Source organism: Erinaceus europaeus, unplaced genomic scaffold (assembly GCF_950295315.1).
Source record: "Erinaceus europaeus unplaced genomic scaffold, mEriEur2.1 scaffold_860, whole genome shotgun sequence".
NCBI classification, from domain to species: domain Eukaryota; kingdom Metazoa; phylum Chordata; class Mammalia; order Eulipotyphla; family Erinaceidae; genus Erinaceus; species Erinaceus europaeus.
In genome coordinates this window covers 5,011-26,748 of record NW_026648011.1, presented here as the reverse complement: position 1 = coordinate 26,748, position 21,738 = coordinate 5,011, and the positions used below count along the sequence as shown (strand labels likewise).

The 21,738-nt window shown below is 44.2% G+C and overlaps 1 protein-coding gene across 1 annotated transcript; it reads right to left on the bottom strand.

Annotated features, from left to right (window-relative positions):
* Positions 1-213: 213 nt before the first annotated feature.
* SPATA7 (spermatogenesis associated 7) lies at positions 214-20,921 on the bottom strand. The gene is made up of 12 exons (XM_060184629.1): positions 20,761-20,921; positions 18,818-18,892; positions 13,963-14,058; positions 12,576-12,623; positions 10,405-10,529; positions 8,461-8,936; positions 6,686-6,752; positions 3,247-3,311; positions 2,793-2,933; positions 2,335-2,412; positions 1,029-1,086; positions 214-810 (listed from the first exon to the last, which is right to left on the bottom strand). The coding sequence occupies exons 1-12, from the start codon at positions 20,777-20,779 to the stop codon at positions 262-264; spliced, it is 1,797 nt and encodes a 598-aa protein (XP_060040612.1). The 5' UTR covers positions 20,780-20,921; the 3' UTR covers positions 214-261.
* Positions 20,922-21,738: the final 817 nt, after the last annotated feature.

Sequence of the window (21,738 nt, the reverse complement as noted above, 5' to 3'; positions counted from 1 at the left end):
AGGCATGAGGTCCTGAGTTCAATCCCCGGCAGCACATGTACCAGAGTGATGTCTGGTTCTTTCTCTCCATCTATCTTTCTCATGAATAAATAAAATACATGTCTGTTTCTTGAAGCCACTAAATGTATGATGATTTATTATGAAGTGGAGAAAAATGAGTACATAAATCTTAGTATAGAAAAAAGGGAACGAGAGGACAAAAGGAGTGTGAAATTATTGGCCACTGGGGGAGTTTATTCATGGAGATCAAACACCCACAGATCAGTCCTGAAGGGTCATATCTGTGATTCTCAGAGCTGAGCAGACCAGGTCGCTGCTGGTGCCGCACAGCTGGTGGGGCTGGGAGAGGGCGGCGCTGACACAGCACAGCTCAGCCGAAGGCTCAGGCTTTTCGGTGTCACTGTCTCCTTCGATGACGCTCACGTAGGTTTCCGGGTCTGTCAAGATGTCTGAAGCACTCGAGATCTTCTCATCCCAGAAGGAAGCAGGGAGGCTGCTGCTGTCTTCACTCACCTGCTGGATGGTAACTCCCTCTGGAGACTTGGATTTGGGGATGGGCATGAAGAAACCACTGGCTGGGGCCGGCAGCTCCTCCTCCTCCGGGGCGGACAGCAGCATGTGCAGAGCGTGCTGGTATTCCTGGCGCTCCAGGTGGGTCACCGCGCTGGGCTCAGCCTTCACTTCCTTTTCCCTGGGCTTCGCGGCACTTTCAGAATCAAGCAAACTCAACATAGCAATGTCGTCCGGCTTCACTGAGTTCTCACAGCCTAAATCCAACTTCAGGACATGTACCAGATGACGCATTTTTTCCTAGGAGGGAGGAGTGGACAAGAGTCACTCATGAAGCTGAACGACTTTTGTCCCCAGTGCTGCTGTCTCAGCAGGATTTCATACTCCCCCACCCCGGCCCGCCCCCCACAAAAGCAAGGAAAAAGCAGTAGGCTGATTTGACTGCGTAAAAATAATTAAATTCGTTGTGGCTTTTTGTTTTTTTTCTAATGAAGTTCAAGTTCTAAGGAAAGACCAACCTCCTCCAAATGGTGCTTATTTTGTCTTATATGTCGTTCAAATAGTTGTTCCAAAAACCTGTAAGGAATAAACAAAAGTTAATGCCTCAAAGTCAGAAGATCAATGGAATGGAAGATGGTCATGTAATGATGAAACTAATTAAGGAAAAAGTTTGGGGCCAGGAAGTGGTGTGCCTGGTTAAGTGCTCACATCTGGTACATGTCCTGAAATTGGATTAGGGCTGTGAGAACTCAGTGAAGCTAGACGACATTGCTATGTTGAGTTTGCTTGATTCTGAAAGTGCCACAAAGCCCAACGCAACGACCTGGGTTCAAGCCCCTGGTCCCCACATGCAGGGGGAAAGCTTCATGAGTGGTGAAGCAGGGCTGCAGGTGTCTTCTCTGTCTCTTTTCATTTCTTTTCTTTTTTTAAAATTATTTCTTTATTGGGGAATTAATGTTTTACATTCAACAGTAAATACAATAGCTTGTACATGCATAACATTCCCCAGTTTCCCATTTAACTGTTTCTTTTCATTTCTCTGTGCCCCTCTCCCCTCTCAATTTTTGTCTCTATCCAATCAACACAAATATTAAAAACAGAAATATGAAGAGTTTTGAAATAATTTTCAGATTACTGTTACATAAAAATGTAGTTTATTTCACTACTCTGTTATAACCAAGAGATAGTGACTTTTCTTTTACCAGAGCACTGCTTAGCTCTGGTTTATGGTAGTGGAGGGAACTTGGGGCTTTGGAGCCTCAGGCATAAGAGTCTCTTTGCATAACCATTATGCTGTCTCCCCGATATAGTGACTTTCTACAGTATGCTCCTTTTGTGAAACTGCACTGAGTATCAATTCAACATTCATTACAACTTGCTGTTAGTTACAAGAATGTGGTTCTCCAAGAAAGCAATATAATTTTTCACTAACATGTGGACATACCTTAAAAAAGGAAACTATGCCAAAATAAAATTTATGTATTCTTTTTTAAAAACTTAAAAAAAATTTACTTCCTTTTTGTTGCCCTTGTTTTTATTGTTGTTGTGGTTATTGTTGTTGATGTTGTCGTTGTTGGATAGGACAGAGAAATGGAGAGAGGAGGGGAAGACAGAGGGGGAGAGAAAGATATAGACACCTGCAGACCTCCTTCACCGCCTGTGAAGCGACTCCCCTACAGGTGGGGAGCCAGGGGCTCGAATTGGGATCCTTACGCCAGTCCTTTCGCTTTGTGCCATGTACGCTTAACCCGTTGCTCTACCGCCCAACTCCCTAAATTTTATGTATTCTTTAGTCATAACACAATTAAAAAAAAAAAATCTAACCTGTTTGAAAACAAACCAAGTTTCAAAATATCTTCTGTTATATCTTCAATGAAACTCAGATACAACAGTTCTTCTTCACTGTAAAGGCAAAGCAATCACAAGGCATTTATAAAAATTCACATCAACAAGAGGGAAACACACACACACACACACACTTCCTTCTTCTGATTCTTTCTTTACAACAAGCCAGAATTGTGAGTACCATATTATTAATCTTAGCAGCTATTGTTAACATAAGGCCCATTTCCCATCGGACATAAAGTTGAAGTGACTGGTATTTGTTACAGAAAATTCTCATCATTTCCTCAAATCAAGCGTATTTTCCAATGACTGACTTCCCAACCATGGTTTCAAGGAACATCAGTCTTCAACCCTGATTTATCAAAAGATTATACTTTGTGTGATTCTCAATTCTTGGTTTCCATTAGAGTAAAACGAAGAAGCCAAAATGATCTTACTCAGAGTAGACTTTTCTCTCTGTGGGAAGCTGCAGGGAATACTGACATACTGCTCTGGAAAGAAAGTAACAACAACAAAAATCGGACCTGAACAATGGGTCACAGCGTTCAATAATATGACATGCTAGTAATAATCCATTTCAGATGACATGGTACGAGGGCCTTGAGCATGTGTGATGTCACCACCCCTAGGCTGACATTTTTCATTCTTTCTATAGCAGAGAGACAGACAGACAGATAGACAGATCAGAGCATTGGAACCCTCCTGGTCCCACGGCATTTTCAAATGGCAGGGCTTGAACCCAAACCACACATACAAGGGATGTGCTCACACACTCTAGCAGCAGATGGAACTAAAACAGTACTTAGGTTGCAAACACTGTGCAACCAGCCCTGTTATATAGGAAAGCAGAGAAAGACACAGGGATTTGGCCTGTGGGCTGGCGCTACCTACGTGGAGGAGGAGGAGGAATGTTGAAAGGCGCCATCACTAGTTTCCTCCTGCAGGAAGCCGTGTCCCTAAAGAGGAAAAGGGGTTGTTTATTCTTTGCCATATTCCATACAATTATTTATTTATTGGATAGAGACACAGAGAGAGAGAGAGAGAGATTGTGAGGGGGGAGCAGGAGATAGACAGGAAGAGAGTTTCCCCTTGAACCCAAGTTCTTGCGCATGGATGTGTGTACACTCAGGTGCACCACCCTGCTGGGGATGTAATAACAACAACAGATCAGGGAGTCGGGTGGCGGCACAGCGGGTTAAGCGCAGGTGGTGCAAAGCGCAAGGACCAGCTTAAGGATCCCGGTTTGAGCCCCTGGCTCCCCACCTGCAGTGGAGTCATTTCACAAATGATGAAGCAGGTCTGCAGGTGTCTGTCTTTCTCTCCCCCTCTCTGTCTTCCCCTCCTCTCTCCATTTCTCTCTGTCCTATCCAACAACAACATCAATAGCCACAACAATGTTAAACAACAAGGGCAACAAAAGGGAAAGTAAATAATACATAAATATAAAAAAAAACATAAAAAAAAGAACATCGGATCAGTGTTATGCTTCAGAACAACATTGTGAAAGCACAGAAAACACAGCAAATAACCCACCTCACCCCCAAGTCAAGGCACGAAAGAGAGAGATCTAGGTAAAAGTAACAGATATATGATAATAAATACAATAGCATAGACATCCCATCCTATCAGTTTTTTTTTCCTTAAATTTACTTAAAGTAAAATGACCCTTTTTTGCATGTTTGAATGAGTAATAATCTAAATAACATTTTTAAAAAATCACCACAAATAAACATGTAAAAAGAAAATTCACATTTGAAAGTTTTAAGGGAAAAAATAAGTCCGTATTCAGAATTTCAAATAGTCATCTGTCCCCATGTCCATGTGTCAAATATGTAGAGCAGTGACAGCTCTGGCAGCGTGGACAATACAGTAACAGGCAAATAAAAAGAGTGCACTGAATGACGAGTAACACACTGTACACCAAGCATTTATCATTAGATTTAATCTCATAAAAATTATTTTATTGGGGGCATTCATGATTGACAGTCCAGTTGCTGACACAAGTCCAATTTTTTTCTTTTTATAATTTATTTATCCATGAGAAAGATAGGAGAGAAAGAACCAGACATCACTGTGGTACATGTGCTGCCGGGGATCGAACTCAGGACCCCATGGTTGAGAATCCAATGCTTTATCCACTGAGCCACCTCCCAGACCACACGAGTCCAATTTCTCATCTCCCCGCGACAGGTGTTGCAAAACCTGCCTCCCCAACTTCAGTGCTTTGCTGCCATCATGCACTGGGACCCCCAAAGTCACACCCCACCCCGTAGTCCCCTCCTTTCTCAACCTTGCCCCAGAGTCCTTTGCCCTGGTGGAATATATTAGATTTAATCTGTGCAATGCTGACTTATCTGCAGTGCTTGGCAGTTTTTCAGAAGTGCTGTTGGAATACAGGTCAACTAGAGCTCCTTCCTGGACACTGCTGTTAATCCTGACTAGAGAATCTGGGGCACACCATATTCTGGTGGAGTTGTGGGTATACACTTGGGGATCAATGTCCTAAATCCAGACTTCAAGTTTTTTTAGTTATCTATATATAGTACTGACTCTTCCTAAATTTCAAGCTAGTCAAGAGTCTTTATTTATTGAGTTCATCTTGGGGCATACAATTAAATGACACTGTTAATGGCTTCCAGAGATGCTGTGTGGTTCAAGAGGGTCTTTTGAGAGGTGATCTCCTGGGGTACTAGGTGGCAGGGTCCTATGTCAAACACTGGCTGGTGACTGAGATGGGAACGTGTGCCCTTTTCTGAAGGGAAGGAAGTTAAATGTGATTAAATTTGACTACACATCTCAATCTTTATCTGACATATACATTTAAGTCAAGATAGTAGTTGCTGGTTAATGTCCTCTGGGTGAAAATAACCAGATGATCTCAAAATCTCAAAAAAAACTTAAGGTCACATTCTAAATAGAATAGCTGACTGATGAAATCACTGTTAAGCATTCAAAATAGAAACACTAAAAAGGCTGTATTTATGGTCACAAAGAAAATTAAGAGAACGATATCAATTTAGTCTTAGAAGTGTGTAACTCCCAGTAATCAGTGGTAATTCTTTTTTAAAAATGCAGGAGCTGGGAGCCGGGTGGTAGCGCAGAGGGTTAAGTGCAGGTGGTGCAAAGTGCAAGGACCAGAGTAAGGGTCCATGGCTGCCAGTTCTTAGCAACATCGCCCCGCCAGATATTCGTCGGGATGCGGCATCATCTAAGTTCATTTCCCACGTCTACGCTCGACCGGACCTGCCAATCTACGCGGATATCTTCGCCCACCCTGTCCAACGCTTGACGTCTCGTCACCCAATCTGGTCCCCTACGCCTACACTGAACTTCTCTGTTCCAGTCTCTTGGAAACAGAGCTGGCAGTCAGCTGAGGTCAGGAACAAACACCTCATCACAGACCCCTGCGAGCGCCAACCCGGCTTTGACCTAGCACGTTATGATTGGGCCCTCCTCAATTGCTATCGAACAGGCCATGGCCGGTGCGCCATCGCTGGGGAGCCAGAGACGACCCGAACTGCCCCTGCGGCTCCAGACAGACTATGACCCACATAGTCAACGACTGCCACCTCTCCAGATTCAAAGGAGGTCTCGAAACTTGACATCAGGCTCAACCTGACGCTGCTGACTGGCTACGGAAGAAGGGCAAACGCTAGAAGAAGAAGAAGGGTCCCAGTTTGAACCCTCAGCTCCCCACCTGCAGGGGAGTCGCTTCACAGGCGGTGAAGCAGGTCTGCAGGTGTCTATCTTTCTCTCCCCCTCTGTCTTCCCCTCATCTCTCCATCTCACTCTATCCTATCTAACAATGACGACAATAACAACTACAACAATAAAACAACAAGGGCAACGAAAGAGAATAAACAAATATTTAAAAAATTGCAGGAGTTAATGAAAGAACTTCTGAACAACTTTTTTTTTTTTTTTAAGCACTGTTCAGTTCTGATTTATGGCATTGCAGTGGGACTGCACGAAAGATTCTGCGTAACCATTATACTGTCTCCCCAAGCCCCTTTTCCTTATGATACATGCTTGGGGCCTTGGAAATAACTGTTAAGGGCACTTTACTTATCTGTCCATCTATCCAGTCAACTGGCCATCTAGAAAAGATGTAAATATCATGGTCTTCTCAGCTAGGCAGGCTAAACTGTCTACACACCAGCTATGCCACATGCAAGACATGTGACCTGTGACCAAGAACTTACGCCTGACAGTCCAAGTTCCATGTATGGAGAACACCTGGAGAACATATTCTGATTTAACATATAGTGAAGTCACTTAACTTAGCGCAGCTGTAATTCCAATGTGAAACACAAAGATCTCATTTTATTACCTGCTTTACGTTCACTTCTGAATCTGGGAATTTCTTAATCTCCACTGTATTACAATCAGATTTAAAGCTGAAACATTTAAAAAGAAACCATTGTTAAGTCTTTAAAAATACAAATACAAATACCATGATAACCAGCAGTATTGTCTAGGAAAAACAAAACCTATTGAGATTAAAACAAACAAACAAACAAGCTCACCTATTCTTATACAATGTCTAATTTATTTATTTATTTTAACCAGAGCACTGCTCAGCTCTAGTTAATGGGGGGGGGGGGGAATTGAACCTGGGACTTTGGAGCCTCAGGTTTGAGAGGCACTTTGCATAACCATTATTCTATCTCCCCTACCCTCTCTCTCTCTTTTTTTTCCTTTTCTTTTACCTCCAGGGTTATTGTCCCTCGAAGTCCCAAGGGCTGCTGTCTTTACCACCCTCCACTGGAATCCACAGAAAAACCTGTGGCCTGAAGCCAGCTGGACAAGGGCCTGGGCACAAGACACCCATCGGTGGAATTTGAAGAAGAAAAACCTGTGACCTGAGGCCAAACTGAGTGATCGCCTAAATCGTAGAGAGTTGGCCTAGCAAGCTAGAGCTCCACAAGTCCAACATCCATGAAAGTCAGGGAACCTGAGGGGCAGTAGCAGTGGAGGCTCACAGCTGCACTGGGTGAGCCTTAGGGGAGTCCTCTCCTCCCTTCGGCTGTCTTTCTGTTGGTAAGACTGACTGCAGGTGTCTTGCTTCCAAGCAAGCCTGACTGTCCTAGTCCCCTTCCTCGTTGTTAACTTTATCAGAAGACTGGCCAGAAGACCCACGTCCTCACTCATCGGGGTTTTATTGTCAGACTCCTGGCCTGTAAGTGTTTGTCCTGGGCTGGGCTCCTCAGACCTCTCAGGGTCGATTCTTTCTCAGGAGGCCCCTCAGGTATCAGGCAAGTAGGTTTGTGCTGGGGGTGGGTCCTAGAGAAGACACCTGCATCTGGCTTGTGCCTACAGCAGAGACTCTGCTCCATGCCCAGCCATCCACCACTGGACAACAAGGGAGCCCTGGATACCCAGTTCTGGTGCCTGGTGGTTTAACAGTCTGCAGAGTCTGCGTCTTTTTCTTTTAAGTATTTTCTTTATGTATTAGAAAGGAGGAGAGAGAGAACCAGATATTACTCTGGTACATGTGCTGCCAGGGACTAAACTTGGGACCTCATGCTTGAGAGGCCAGTGCTTCATCCACTGTACCACCTCCCAGGCCACCCCCAAAGTTTCCAGAACCTCTTTGGCTGCTGCCTTTACCACCCTCCATTGGAATCTGCAGGAAAACCTGTAGCCAGAAGCCAGCTGGACTAGGGCCTGGGCCCAAGACACCCATTGGTGGAATTTGAAGGAGAAGAGAAACCTGTGACCTGGGCCCAGAATGACCATCTAAATCACAGAAAGTTGGCCTAGCAAGATAGAGCTCCACAAGTCCAACAACCATGGATGGAAGTCAGGGGCCAGGTGGTGGCACACCTGGTTGAGCGCACATATTACAGTGCACAAGGACCCAGGTTCAAGCCCCCGGTCCCCACCTGCAGGGGGAAAGCTTTGCAAGTGGTGAAGCAGTGCTGCAGGTGTCTGTCTCTCTCCCTCTCTACCACCTCCATTCCCTCTTCATTTCTAATGGTCTCTATCATATAAATAAAGATAATAAAAAAGTATATATATATATAAAATCTCATTGCAAGCCAAAGGGAACTATCAGACTTCCACTAATCGCTACTACCATGCTAAAGCACTCTCGTGTCCTACCTGCTTGATTCCGTCTGGGTTTCAGCTTCTGAACACTGGTCCGTAAAGCCCTTTTTTCTTCTGGCAGGTGTGTAGTATCGATACTGTGACAGGAAGGATTTGGCTTCTGTCTTTAAAGTACGGGGAGTGAACGGCAAATGCCCGTCAGAGAAGAGTTCAGAATGTTGATCCAAAAGGTCCCCCTTGGGCGCTTTGGGAATAACTAACTGGGAGTAGCGGGGGTTGGGGCATGTGCTCCTGGACTCTCTGCCACTTGGGGTCCCAGACCCCGCCTTCCTGGGCCCTGAGATGGCAGAGTCCACGGAGGGTGGGGTGAAGCTGGAGTTCTTCTCAGGACGACTGGTGAGCATTTTACTGGCGTTAGGGGGCGTTAGGTGGAATTTCTCTGAAGAAGTTACCGGTAACTTTGGAAAGGAAGAGGCCTCGTTGACTTCTGCGATGAACACATCACCCTCCACAAGCCGTTCCTCTGAAGGCTGAGAACATTGGGGGGGGGGGGTGTGTGTGTGGTCAGTGTTTGGATTTACAACTGGGGCCCTCCAGAGGATACACGCAAACACTGTGACCTCCGGGGTTGATGAGGTTAACGTAACGCTCCTGCAGATGTTAGCACTCATTGCATATGAAGTTCATTCAAGTTTCCCCAATAAAGAAATTATACACTACTTCCTGGGGGCAAAAGTTATAGGGAAAAACAAAATGGAAGGCATTTTACATTTATAGGCATAACTGCATATTTTTTATTTTCAAGAACCCCCTTTTTAAAAAATTTCTTTATTGGGGAATTAATGTTTTACATTCAACAGTAAATACAATAGTTTGTACATGCATAACATCCCCCAGTTTCCCATATAACAATACAACCCCCACTAGGTCCTCTGTCATCCTTCATGGACCTGTATTCTCCCCACCCACCCACCCCAGAGTCTTTTACTTTGGTGCGATATGCCAATTCCATTTCAGGTTCTACTTCTATTTTATTTTCTGATCTTGTTTTTCAACTTCTGCCTGAGAGTGAGATCATCCCATATTCATCCTTCTGTTTCTGACTTATTTTACTTAACAAGAATTTTTCAAGGTCCATCCAAGATGGGCTGAAAACGGTGAAGTCACCATTTTTTACAGCTGAGTAGTATTCCATTGTGTATCTAGACCACAACTTGCTCAGCCACTCATCTGTTGTTGGACACCTGGGTTGCTTCCAGGTTTTGGCTATTACAAATTGTGCTGCCAAGAACATATGTGTACACAGATCTTTTTGGGAGAACCCCCATTTGTAGCTCAAAGTAAAATTTTTAGTTTAAATCCAAATGCTAGACAGCAGAAACTACTCAGATTCCCAGGTGGCAAAGTCCAGTGCAGACTGCAGGAGCCCCATCCTAGAGGGAGCAGTCCCATCCCTGGTCTTTGCATCTATAGGGCTTCCCCTGACCCCACGTCTATACTCAGGCAGACCTCCGTTCTAACACAGATGCTCAACTCTACTCAACTCTGCATCCTGGGAGCCTAGAATATCTACTCTCTGGCTCTTCCCCTTTACTGAATCTGATCTGCAGTAAACAAGTGGCCAAGCTCAGAACACTTTGTCGGCCTGCCCACTCCCTCTTTCTGTTCTGTCTCTGCTTTTCTGCCAGGGTTGCTGCTTGATGACTCTTGACTCCACTGTTACAAGAGGCTGGCTCACTTTCTCCCTCTCTCCTTCCCTCCCTCTCTTTCTGATAGTAGCTGAGAGAGAGATGGAAAGAACCAAGAGGGGAAGAGGGGAGAGGCAAGAGAAGGAGAGAACCCGCAGCACTGCTCCACTGTTCGTAAAGCTCTCCCCCCGCAGCTGGGGACCAGGCATATGCACGCAAGGCCCTCGTGCACAGTGCCGTGCTCTCTGCTGTGTGTCACCACCCAGCCCCTACAACATCTTGTTTGAGACAGGTCAAGATACTTCCTCACCTTTTGAAGAATGTTAAACAAGGACTTGGAACTGATTTTAGAATTGGCCCGCTTACTTATTTTCATTTCCCTTTCGCCACGTGCTAATTCCTTTCTGAGTTTCTCTCTTCGTTGTTGGTCTGCATCTGATGGGAACAGCAAATCTTTTAAAATATAGAACAAAGCAAAAGAATTCTTAATATTTTCTTGCTATAAGTGTTTATACTTTTTAAAAGAATAAATACTTTTATTAGTTCAAATTTGTGTTATTTTAATGTGAGAAAGGAATAAAGATACACACACAGTAAGATAGAGAGACTGACCAGAACACTACTCGGCTCTGGATTATGGTGGTGCTGGGATTTAACGTGAGACTTTGGAACCTCAGGCATGGAAAAAAAAAAAGAAAAAAAAAAAAAATATATATATATATATATATATTTTTTTTTTTTTTTTTTTTTTTTTTTTCTGATTGCCACTAGGGTTATTGCTGGGGCTTGGTGCATGATGAATCCACTACCACTCCTGGTGGCCATTCCCAACCTCCTCTCCTGCTTCCCCCCCATCTCCTTCTTTGACAGAACAGAGGGAGAAAGAGACAGAGAGAGAGACATGTAGTACTTGCTTCACCATTTGTGAAACTCCCCCTCTGTATGAGTGTGGAGCAGGGGCTCGAACTCAGGTCCTTGGGCACGGTAATGTGTGTGCTTAACCAGGTTCACCACCTCCCGGCCCCTATACTAATTCTCATGTCAGTAAAATTCACATGCTTTTCTTGCATGACGCCTCCACATGGTCACTAATAAAGCAGAGCGGGCAGGGTTCTTCATGCTCTTTGCTATATATATATATATATATATATATTTTTTTTTTTTTTTTTTTTTCCTCCTCCAGGGTTATTGCTGGGCTCGGTGCCTGCACCATGAATCCACCGCTCCTGGAGGCCATTTTCCCCCCCTTTTGTTGCCCTTGTTGTAGCTTCGTTGTGGTTATTATTATTGCCCTTGTTGACGCAATTCGTTGTTGGATAGGACAGAGAGAAATGGAGAGAGGAGGGGAAGACAGAGAAGGGGAGAGAAAGACAGACACCTGCAGACCTGCTTCACCGCCTGTGAAGCAACTCCCCTGCAGGTGGGGAGCCGGGGGCTCGAACCGGGATCCTTACGCCGGTCCCTGCGCTTTGCGCCACATGCGCTTAACCCACTGCGCCACCGCCTGACCCCCTCTTTGCTATATTTTTATCAATGTGGTGCCAGGGAATGAACCCAGGGCCTTACACATGTGCCATGCCTCCCCAGTTCATTATTCATTGTCATTTTTGGGGGGTTGGTGGAAGGGGAGACACTGAAGCTCTGCTCCTTCATCTGTGGGGTTCCACCACTCTGCATGGTGTGGGCAGGTGTCCCTAGAGATTCAGTTGCGGGCTCCAGACAAGGGAAGGTATGCATGCCGCTAGCTGACCCCTCCATTCTTCTGTGGCTTTTTTTCAAGCACACGTTCCTTGACTTGAACTCCCTCAGGCAGTCTCAAATGGTACCATGCTTTTAAAACTTTATTTTAGAGAGAGAAAGACAGGCAGAAATGGGTGAGAAAGGGGCAGACAGAGAAAGGAGAGATACCCTAGTACGGCCCCATCACCCACGGTGCTTCCAAGTGGTGTTGGGACTCAAAGCCAGGTGTTCACTCAGCAACATGAACACTCCACTGGGTGAGCTGTCTCCTGGCCCCTTAAGCAGGAACTCCACACTTTGTGGCCAGTTAATTCCAGACCCCTTCTAAACAAATGAAGTTATCATTTAGGGAGGTAAGAGTTTGTATGGTAAAAAGAGGTCTGGGAATGGCTGGTAGTGATAGTTGTATCACAATATAATTAGACTTAATGCCACCATTTGTAATACATTGGTGGTCTGGGAGATGGCACAGTGGATAAAGCATTGGACTCTCAGGTAAGAAGTCCCAAGTTTAATCCCCGGCAGCACAGGTACCAGAGTGATGTCTGGTTCTCTCTCTCTCTCCTCCTATCTTTCTCATTAATAAATAAGTAAAAAAATTTTAAAAAAAATCTCAAATTGTATACACTGCAAAAACTTAGGGTGGTAAATGAGATGTCAGGGCAATTTATGTAGATATAAAGTTATACTGTGCAGTTTATCATAATTTTAAAAAATACAAGTATGTTAGAAACCACTTACATTTGATGCTGGCACTCATACTTAATGGAACTGAGCAGTCTACAACAGCTGAAAGAGAAAAAGGAGATACTTCACAGGTCTTAATATTGATAAACAGTATCAAATACTAAATGTGGACATGACACAAGTTCCGGAATTTTCAGTTGTTTTGATGTTTATTATACTTCCAGTGGTGGAAAATATCCTGGGTAAAGATGACACTGGTTGGGATCACTAGACATTGCAAAGAGAAGTCTGAGTGAACTTGAAAATATAGTTGTAACAACTATTCAAAACTAAGCAGAGCGAAGACTGAAAATAAGTGACTATAACATCTCTGAACTAAGCTGTTTCTATTTTTCAGCTAGCAGACTTGTAACTGGGGTCCCCAAACAAACTGGGGACAGAAGGGAGCAAAACCAAAGGACTTACACTATTTTATTTAAGGACTGCTGGCATGTTATGGTAACTAAGGCGATACAGTATTGGCATAAAAATACACATACATGTCAGCAGAACCCCAGAACAAGTCCAGAAATAGCCTGGGGCATACGGCCAGTTGAATTTCAAAAGGCAACTCAACGCAGGAAAGATGGTCTCAGAAGCAGGTCATAATGGAGAGATTTGAATATTCATGAGCAAAAAAAAAAGCACCTGGTTGAGTGCACATATTACAACGCATAAGGACCAGTTTCAACCCCCCAGTCCCCACCTGCAGGGGGAAAGCTTTGTGAGTGGTGAAGCAGGGCTGCAGGTGTGTCTCCTTCTCTATCTCCCCCTCTCGGTTTCTGACTGTTTCTATCCAACAAATAAAGTTAATTTAACATATATATATATATATATATATATATATATATATATATATATATATGCATATATATTTAACATAAATATAAACTATTAAAAGAATCAAATACCTGTACCACAAAGTATATAAATATTTTTCATTTAAAACTGAAATTCCATAAAAGCAAACTAATTAAAAAAAAAAGGGTTCTTCAAATGAGTAAATAAAAATTTCTTAAAATGAGTCCTCAGATGCACAGCAAATAGTCTCCATGCATGAGGCCCTGGGTTCAACCCCTGACATCACATAAAATCAAGACAGACAAAAATAAATGGTAAAATACAAGTGGCAAAGCAGTATTCTGGTTTCTCTTATTCCTTCTAACAATTGAAAATAATTATAGAGTATTAGCACAACCTGGTGAAATTCAAGTAAGATCTATAAACAATATATGTGTTTTTGTTTTACTAATTATACTATTCCTAGTATCACTTACTAGACCAAACACAAAGCAAACCCATTCACATGCACTGTACCCATTTTTGCTATCAATTTAATCTAACATGAAGTGTAGCTGAGGGCTTAGTCTGGGAACAGAAAGTTCGCACGGTTCATTTTTACCTTTGGCTGAAAGTATTTTATTATAGTGAACAGCCATGTGATTCTTGACCAGGTGCAGAGTACTTAGTCTGAGAGAGGAGGAGTCAGTGCAAAAAGCTAAAAATCAAAACATATTTAATCATTATATACTTAACATCAATATGACAGTAATCACAAGGCAAGTTATTATAATAAGTTCATTTTTAGGAAGTGTTTGAACTTAAACCACTGACATTATAACGCTGTGAGGCTGACTTCATCTTACCCTGATAACTGAGTCACTCCTGACCACCTGGGTTCAAACTTTTCTTTCTTTCTTTCTTTCTTTCTTTTTTTTGCCTCCAGGGTTATTGCTGGGCTCAGTGCCTGCACCATTAATCCACTGCTCCTGGAGGCCATTTTTCCCCCTTTTGTTGCCCTTGTTGTTGTAGCCTTGTTGTGGTTATTATTGTTATTATTGATGTCATATATTGTTGGATAGGACGGAGAAAGATAAGACACCTACAGACATGCTTCACCGCCTGTGAAGAGACTCCCCTGCAGGTGGGGAGCCGGGGGCTCGAACTGGGATTCTTACACCAGTCCTTACGCTTGGTGTGTGGCAAGTGCTTAACCCGCTGCGCTACTGCCCGACCCCCGATTCAAACCTTTCTAAGAAGTTTGATAGGCCTGAGAGTTTGGGGGAAGAAATTCTAAAATAAGGGCCAGGTGGTGGCACACCTGGTTGAGCGCACATGTTACAGTGAGCAAGGACCCAGGTTTGAGCCCCTGGTCCCCACCTGCAGGGGGAAAGCTTCACAAGTGGTGAAGCAGGGCTGCAGGTGTCTCCGTCTCTCTCCCTCTCTATCACCCCCTTCCCTCTCAATTTCTGACTGTCTCTAGCCAACAGATAAAGATTAAAAAAAAAATTTTTAAGTTCTAAAATAGTAGTATTGTTACATCTACAAAAATGATTTATCAGTAGCTCTCAACCATGAAATTAAACGTGCTTAGCCCGCTGGCTTACTTATAAATAAAATGTTGTGATGGATACTTTAACACATTAAGGTTGCTAAGTCAACCAAGTCACAAACTCTAAAACTTTACCTAGATTCTAGTCAAAAAGGCAAGTTAACTGTGGAAAAGAAATCTCCGAAATAATCCGGCACTTACGTCCAACCCTAAAATATAAGCGCAACCCTTTCACACAATGAAGCAGCAATATATGCAGGTGGTTAAAAACAATAGTTAAAATGGCACACGTGCTGATGGGAGCTGAGACTGAGTACGGAAGCAATTGCGTGTGTTGTCCTAAGCTCTTTACATGTCAGACCTTATTCAGTCTTATCCCCACGTAGCAGTGAAAATTAAGGCACTAGGTGTCAGGTGGCCACACAGGAGATGAAAGAACCAGCTATGAACAATGCGGCCTCATTCTTTTTATATGTTTTTCTTTTCTTTTTTTTAAATATTTATTTAATTTATTTATTCCCTTTTGTTGCCCTTGTTTTATTGTTGTAGTTATTATTGTTGTTGTCGTTGTTGGATAGGACAGAGAGAAATGGAGAGAGGAGGGGAAGACAGAGAGGAGGAGAGAAAGATAGACACCTGCAGACCTGCTTCACTGCTTATGAAGCGACTCCCCTGCAGGTGGGGAGCCGGGGTTCGAACCAGGATCCTTATGCCGGTCCTTGTGCTTTGCGCCACCTGCGCTTCACCCACTGCGCTACAGCCCGACTCCCGCGGCCTCATTCTTAAGACCACTATGCTAGTACTAGTTCTGCAATCACTTTTTTTTTTTTTTTTAAGATTGTGTTTATTTATTAATGAGATAGGAGCAGAGAGAAAGAACACCAGAACATCACTCTGATACACATGCTGCAGGGGACTGTACTTAGGACCTCATGCTTGAGAGTCCAATGCTTTATCTGCTGTGCTACCTCTTGGACCACTGTCTATAATTTTAAAACAATGCTTGCTAATTATCCATCATATTCTCCATTCTACTTCTTTATGTATCTTTAAAATCTAGTTACACATTTTTAGTTATATTTCCAAGTTTGACTCAAGTTCTGTCTGTACAAACACTTTATTACCAAATCCCTACTTTATTTATGTGTCAAGATACTTTTTTTTTTTTTTTTGCCTCCAGGATTATTGGTGGGGCTCGGTGCCTGCACTACGAATCCACTGCTCCTGGAAGCTATTTTTTACTTTTCCCCTTTTTTTGTTGCCCTTGTTGTTTATCGTTGTTATTATTATTTTTGTTATTGCCGTCATTGTTGCTGGATAGGACAGAGAGAAATGGAGAGAGGAGGGGAAGACAGAGGGGGAGAGAAAGACAGACACCTACAGGCCTGCTTCACCGCCTGTGAAGCGACCCCCCTGCAGGTGGGGAGCCGGGGGCTCGAACTGGGATCCTTGAGCCAGTCCTTGCACTTTGCACCATGTGTGCTTAACTTGCTGCGCTAACGCTGGCCCCCAACATACTTTACTACAAGATAACTGAACACGTCGTCCTTCTTTTATATTTGAGAGAACCAGCATCAAAGATTTTTCATGTATAAGGAAAAAGGAAAATTTCAACTTTTTGCCTAAAAATCTCATACCTCAAATTGTTTAGCTATAATCATAAATACCTTAAATTCACATTAAAATCTATAGTGTCCCAATTTAATATTTACAATTTATGAAGACTTTAAAATGCAAGTATATCGGAAAATACAGTGGATTCCTATTTCATAGGATCTAGAAGTCTAGCTGTATAAACACCCAGATTTGCTCCTAGAGAGAATATATTTTTTCATCTGGGGTTTAGCTCACCCAGCACAACATCTATGTGCCTTACCAGGCATGAAGTCCTGGGTTCAAGCCCAGACACCACATAAAAGCACCATGGGAGGCCTTTGTAATATAACTAAAATAGGCCTACTGTCTACAAAACGAAGATCTCTGCTATATTCTAGTCTTTAGGTTCATGATTGGTCAACAATTTGTTTGGCTTTGTATGTTAACTCTCTTGTCAACCACCAGGTTCCAGATGCTAGCATGATGCCAACCAGACTTTCCTGGACAGACGACCCCACCAATGTGTCCTGGAGCTCCGCTTCCCCCAGAGCCCTTCCCCACTAGGGAAAGAGAGAGACAGGCTGGGAATATGGATCGACCCGTCAACACCCATGTTCAGCGGGGAAGCAATTACAGAAGCCAGACCTTCAACCTTCTGCATCCCACAATGACCCTGGGTCCATACTCCCAGAGGGATAAAGAATGGGAAAGCTATCGGGGAGGGGATGGGATACGGAGTTCTGGTGATGGGAATTGTGTGGAGTTGTACCCCTCTTATCCTATGCTTTTTGTCAATATTTCCTTTTTGTTAGTAAAAATTAAAAAAAAAAAAAAAAAGCACCATGGATAGTCCCAGGAAGCCACCTGGGTGGTGGCATGGCACTGAGGTGATCTCTGCCCTGCCTGGATGGGCACCGTCACAGGAAAGACACGCCTCTGCCAGGGTGGCCTGCTGGCAGGGTAGGAGGGTGGATTGCAGCCCCTGACGGCTTAGGAACTCACTTAAAAGTGGTGAGTTCCTAATTTTTTAAAATATTTATTTCCTTTTGTTTTATTGTTGTACTTATTGTTGTTGTTGTTATTGATGTCGTCATTATTGGATAGGACAGAGAGAAATGGAGAGAGGAGGGGAAGAGAAGGGGAGGGAAAGACAGACACCTGTAGACCTGCTTCACCGCTTGTGAAGCGACTCCCCTGCAGGTGGGAAGCCGAGGGCTCAAACCGGGATCCTTATGCCGGTCCTTCTGTTTTGTGCCACGTGTGCTTAACCCAACTCCCGAGTTCCTAAATTCTATAATCTTAACTCTTTTTTTCCCCCAAGGTTTCATTGGTTCTTTTTTCTTTTCTTTTACAGATTTTATTTACTTATTCATGAGAAAGATGGGCGAGAGAGAGAGAGAGAGAGAAATAGAAGCAGACATCACATGTGCGCTTAACCCGCTGCGCTACCACCCAATCCAGGCAGGGCAGAGATCACCTCAGCGCCATGCCACCATCCAGGTGGCTCCCTGGGACCATCCATGGTGCTTTTTTTTTTTTTTTTTTTTTTAAATTTTTACTTACAAAAAGGAAATATTGACAAAAAGCATAGGATGAGGGGTACAACTCCACATAATTCCCACCACCAGATACATGAGCTGGTACATGTGCTGCTGAGGACTGAACTTAGGTCCTCGTGCTTGAGAGTCCAATGCTTTATCCATTGTGCTACCTCCTGGACCACAAGAATTGCCATTTTTAACATAACTCATACTATGAAATTAAATTCAAATAATGATTTGATGAAGTGTTGTTATATCTTTTTTTAAAAAATATTTATTTATTCACTTTTGTTGCTCTTGTTTTATTGTTGTAGTTATTGCTGTTGTTATTGCTGTTGTTGCTGGATAGGACAGAAAGAAATGGAGAGAGGAGGGGAAGACAGAGAGGGGGAGAGAAAGACAGACACCTGCAGACCTGCTTCACCGCCTGTGAAGCGACTGTCCTGCAGGTGGGGAGCCGGGGCTCGAACCGGGATCCTTAAGCTGGTCCTTGCGCTTTGCACCACCTGCGCTTAACCCCGTCGCACTACTGCCCGACTCCCCCCTATTATTATCTTTATCTTTCTTTATTGAATAGAGACAGCCAGAAGTCAAGAGGGAAGGGGTGATAGAGAGGGAGAGAGACAGAGAGACACCTGCAGCACTGCTTCACCACTTGCAAAGCTTTCCTCCTGCAGGTGGGGCCTGGAGCCTCGAACCTACATCCTTGCCCAATGTAACATGTGTGCTCAACAAGGTGCAACACTACCCAGCTTTTTTATCTTGCCATTGTTAAGTCCCTCACTTACCGTTGCTTTTGGTGCTCAAGTGTCCTTGAAATAGGCACGGTGGACTGTATCTGGGAAGGACAGAGGCTGCTCTAACTTTTAACAGAAAAATATGAGTTAGGAAAAATGAAACACAAACTACACAGAGACAACAATATTGGCAAAATAAGGAAACCTGTCATCGACTACACGTTCTTAAAAATTCTAGCCACTCATATTACTAACCAGCAGTGGTAGATCCGAGAAAAATTCTGCAGGTATAGACAGACTTTCTCTTTTAAGAAAATAGTACTTTCAAAAGAGTTATACCCTGAGGCTTTAGTTCATTAGGTAAAAATGAAACCCACAAAACAGTATCTAGCAACTGGAATTAAGAATAGATTAAATCATATTGAAAGGTTCATCTGGTTCAACACATTTATTCTCTTGCTTGGATCCTATCTCAACAGTCTAAAGCACTTATAATAAGACAAACTGTCTACCTTAAAAATAATGTTTCAGAGAGGAGGACCTAGAGGAGGTCGTCGAACTGTTATGTGGAATACTGAGAGTTGTTACACCTGTACAAACTACTGGATTTCACTGTTGACTTTAAGCCGCTAATCTGAGTATTAAGCATGTGTCCGGTACTGTCTATATATCATCTACATCTCAGCCTCAAGAATCTATGACAGGGGACAGACGGTGGCACACCTGGTTGACTGCACACATTACAGTGTGCAAGAGCCTGAGTTCAAGCCCTGCTCCCCACCACTGGCGAAGCAGAGCTACAGGTGTCTCTCTCTCTTCCCCTCCCTCTCAATTTGTCACTATCCAGTATAAATCATATATGTGTGTATATATATGAATCCTATGACATGGGTGTTTGATGCCCACTTTCAGTTGGTAAGAATATGAAGGGAGGTGACAGGCAGTGGTACACCTGGTTAACTGCACATGTTGCCATGCACCAAGAAGCCAGGTTCAAGCCCCTGGTCTCCATCTGCAGGGGGGAAGCTTCGTGAGTGGTAAAGCAGGGCAGCAGGTCTCTCTCTCTCTCCCCCTCCCCTATCAAATTCTATTATCCAAAGTTTTGCATATATATATATATATATATATATATATATATACACACACATATATATATACACACACACATATATATATACACACACACACACACATATATATATTCATGACATGGGTGTTTTGATGCCTTTGTTTCCTTTCTTTTCTTTCTTTCTCCTTCCTCCCTTGCTTCCTTCCTTCCTTCCTTCCTTCCTTCCTTTTTTACCAGTGCACTGCTCAGCTCTGGTTTATGGTGGTACCAGAGGTTGAACCTGGGATCTGTGAGCCTCAAGCATGACAATCTGTCTGCATAACTATTATAAACATTATGCTATCTCCCCCACCTTAATGCCCATTTTCAACAGGTAAGAAAATATGGGGGAGGGTGGCAGTGCAGGCGGTGGTGCATCTGGTTCACTGCACATGTTACCACGCACCAAGAACCCGGGCTCAGGCACCTGGTCCCCACCTGCAGGGGAGAATCTTCACAAGCGGTGAAGCAGGGCTGCAGGTCTCTCTCCCTCTCTCTCTTTATTCCCCTCCCCTCTCAATTTCTTTCTGTCGAATAATAAAATAAAATAAAATAAAATAAAATAAAATAAAATGATCCTAAAAGAAGAGGGGCCAGGCAGTGGCGCACCTGGTTAATTGCACACAGTACAGTGTGCCAGGACCCGGGTTCAAGCCCCCGGTCCCCACCTGCAGGGGGAAAACTTCACGATGGCTGCAGGAGTCTCTGTCTCTTTCCCTCTCTATCTCCCCTCCCCTCTCCAATCCTGTCTCTATCCAATACTAAAATAAAAAATAAAAATTAAGAAAGAAAGGAAAAAAGACAGGGATCCTAACTAGGCTTCACTGGGGGTGCAACTCGAGGTCCATCGCGGGGCTGCAGGCCCGGGGCGGCCGCGGCCCGTTACCTCTCCGGCCGCCGCTCATGCTCCGTCCTCCCGCAGCCGCGTCGATCCTCCCCGGGCCGGGCCGCCGGGCAGCAGGCGGCTGGGGCGCACGAGGCGGCGGGAGCCGCTGCAGATTGTAGCCTGCCGGTTGCTAAGGGCGGATTCCTGGGTGGTGGGATTGTGACGTCACCACGCAGGACGTGGCCCCCGGGGCCCCGCCCCCAAAGGTACCAGAGAGGGCGGGGCGCCGGGGGATGCAGGAATGGGCGGGGGAGAGGGGGGGGAGAGGGCCCTGGGAAGCCGGTCTGTGGGTGTGGGATGCTGCCAGTCGTCCACACGGCGGGTTCCTGCCGGGAGCCAAGTCACAGGCACCTGGCAGGCCTCGTCTCTGCGGGAAGAGCGGGCAGGGAAGGCGGTCTCATCTGGCATTCATGTCCCTAGGGTCCTGGGGGAAGGCAGCCTCACGTGTTGGTTGAGGTCGTGGTAACATTAACCAGCTCCAGATCATTGCATTTCAAAGCAGTTCTTGGAACATTTTGGACTCGTCGAAATCCTGGGGATGAACAAATGTGCATACTGATACCATACTTTTTCATCAGTCTGCTTTGCCTGCCTCGTTTTTTCTCTCTGAATTCAGCCCTTGCATTTACTGATCCGAAGAATTCTATTTTTAAAAGAGATTTTTAAAAATATTTATTTTTATTGGCTAGAGACAAAAATCAAGAGGGAAGGGGCAGATAGAGTCAGAGAGATAGTGAGATACCTGCATACCTGCTTCACCACTTGTGAAGCTTTCCCCCCACAGGTAGGGATGAGGGGCTTGTACCTGGACCCATGTGCACTGTAATATGTGCACTCAACCAGGTGCATCACTGTCTGGCCCCCTAAGTTGGCTTTTCTTAACGGTGGTAGAAAGCTGCAATTTGAACTAGGCATATGTTTTTCTGTGCCTTTTTTCTCCTTTTCATTTTAAAATGTTTTTCCTGAATCCTTGGAAAT

What these genes read in the sequence shown, in the direction of transcription:
- SPATA7 (XM_060184629.1), bottom strand. An exon ending in CTTGAGCACCAAAAGCAACG is followed by an intron (nt 14,059 to 18,817) that starts GTAAGTGAGGGA and finishes TTTGATTTTTAG; the next exon opens with CTTTTTGCACTGACTCCTCC. An exon ending in TATGAGTGCCAGCATCAAAT is followed by an intron (nt 10,530 to 12,575) that starts GTAAGTGGTTTC and finishes TGTTCCCATCAG; the next exon opens with ATGCAGACCAACAACGAAGA.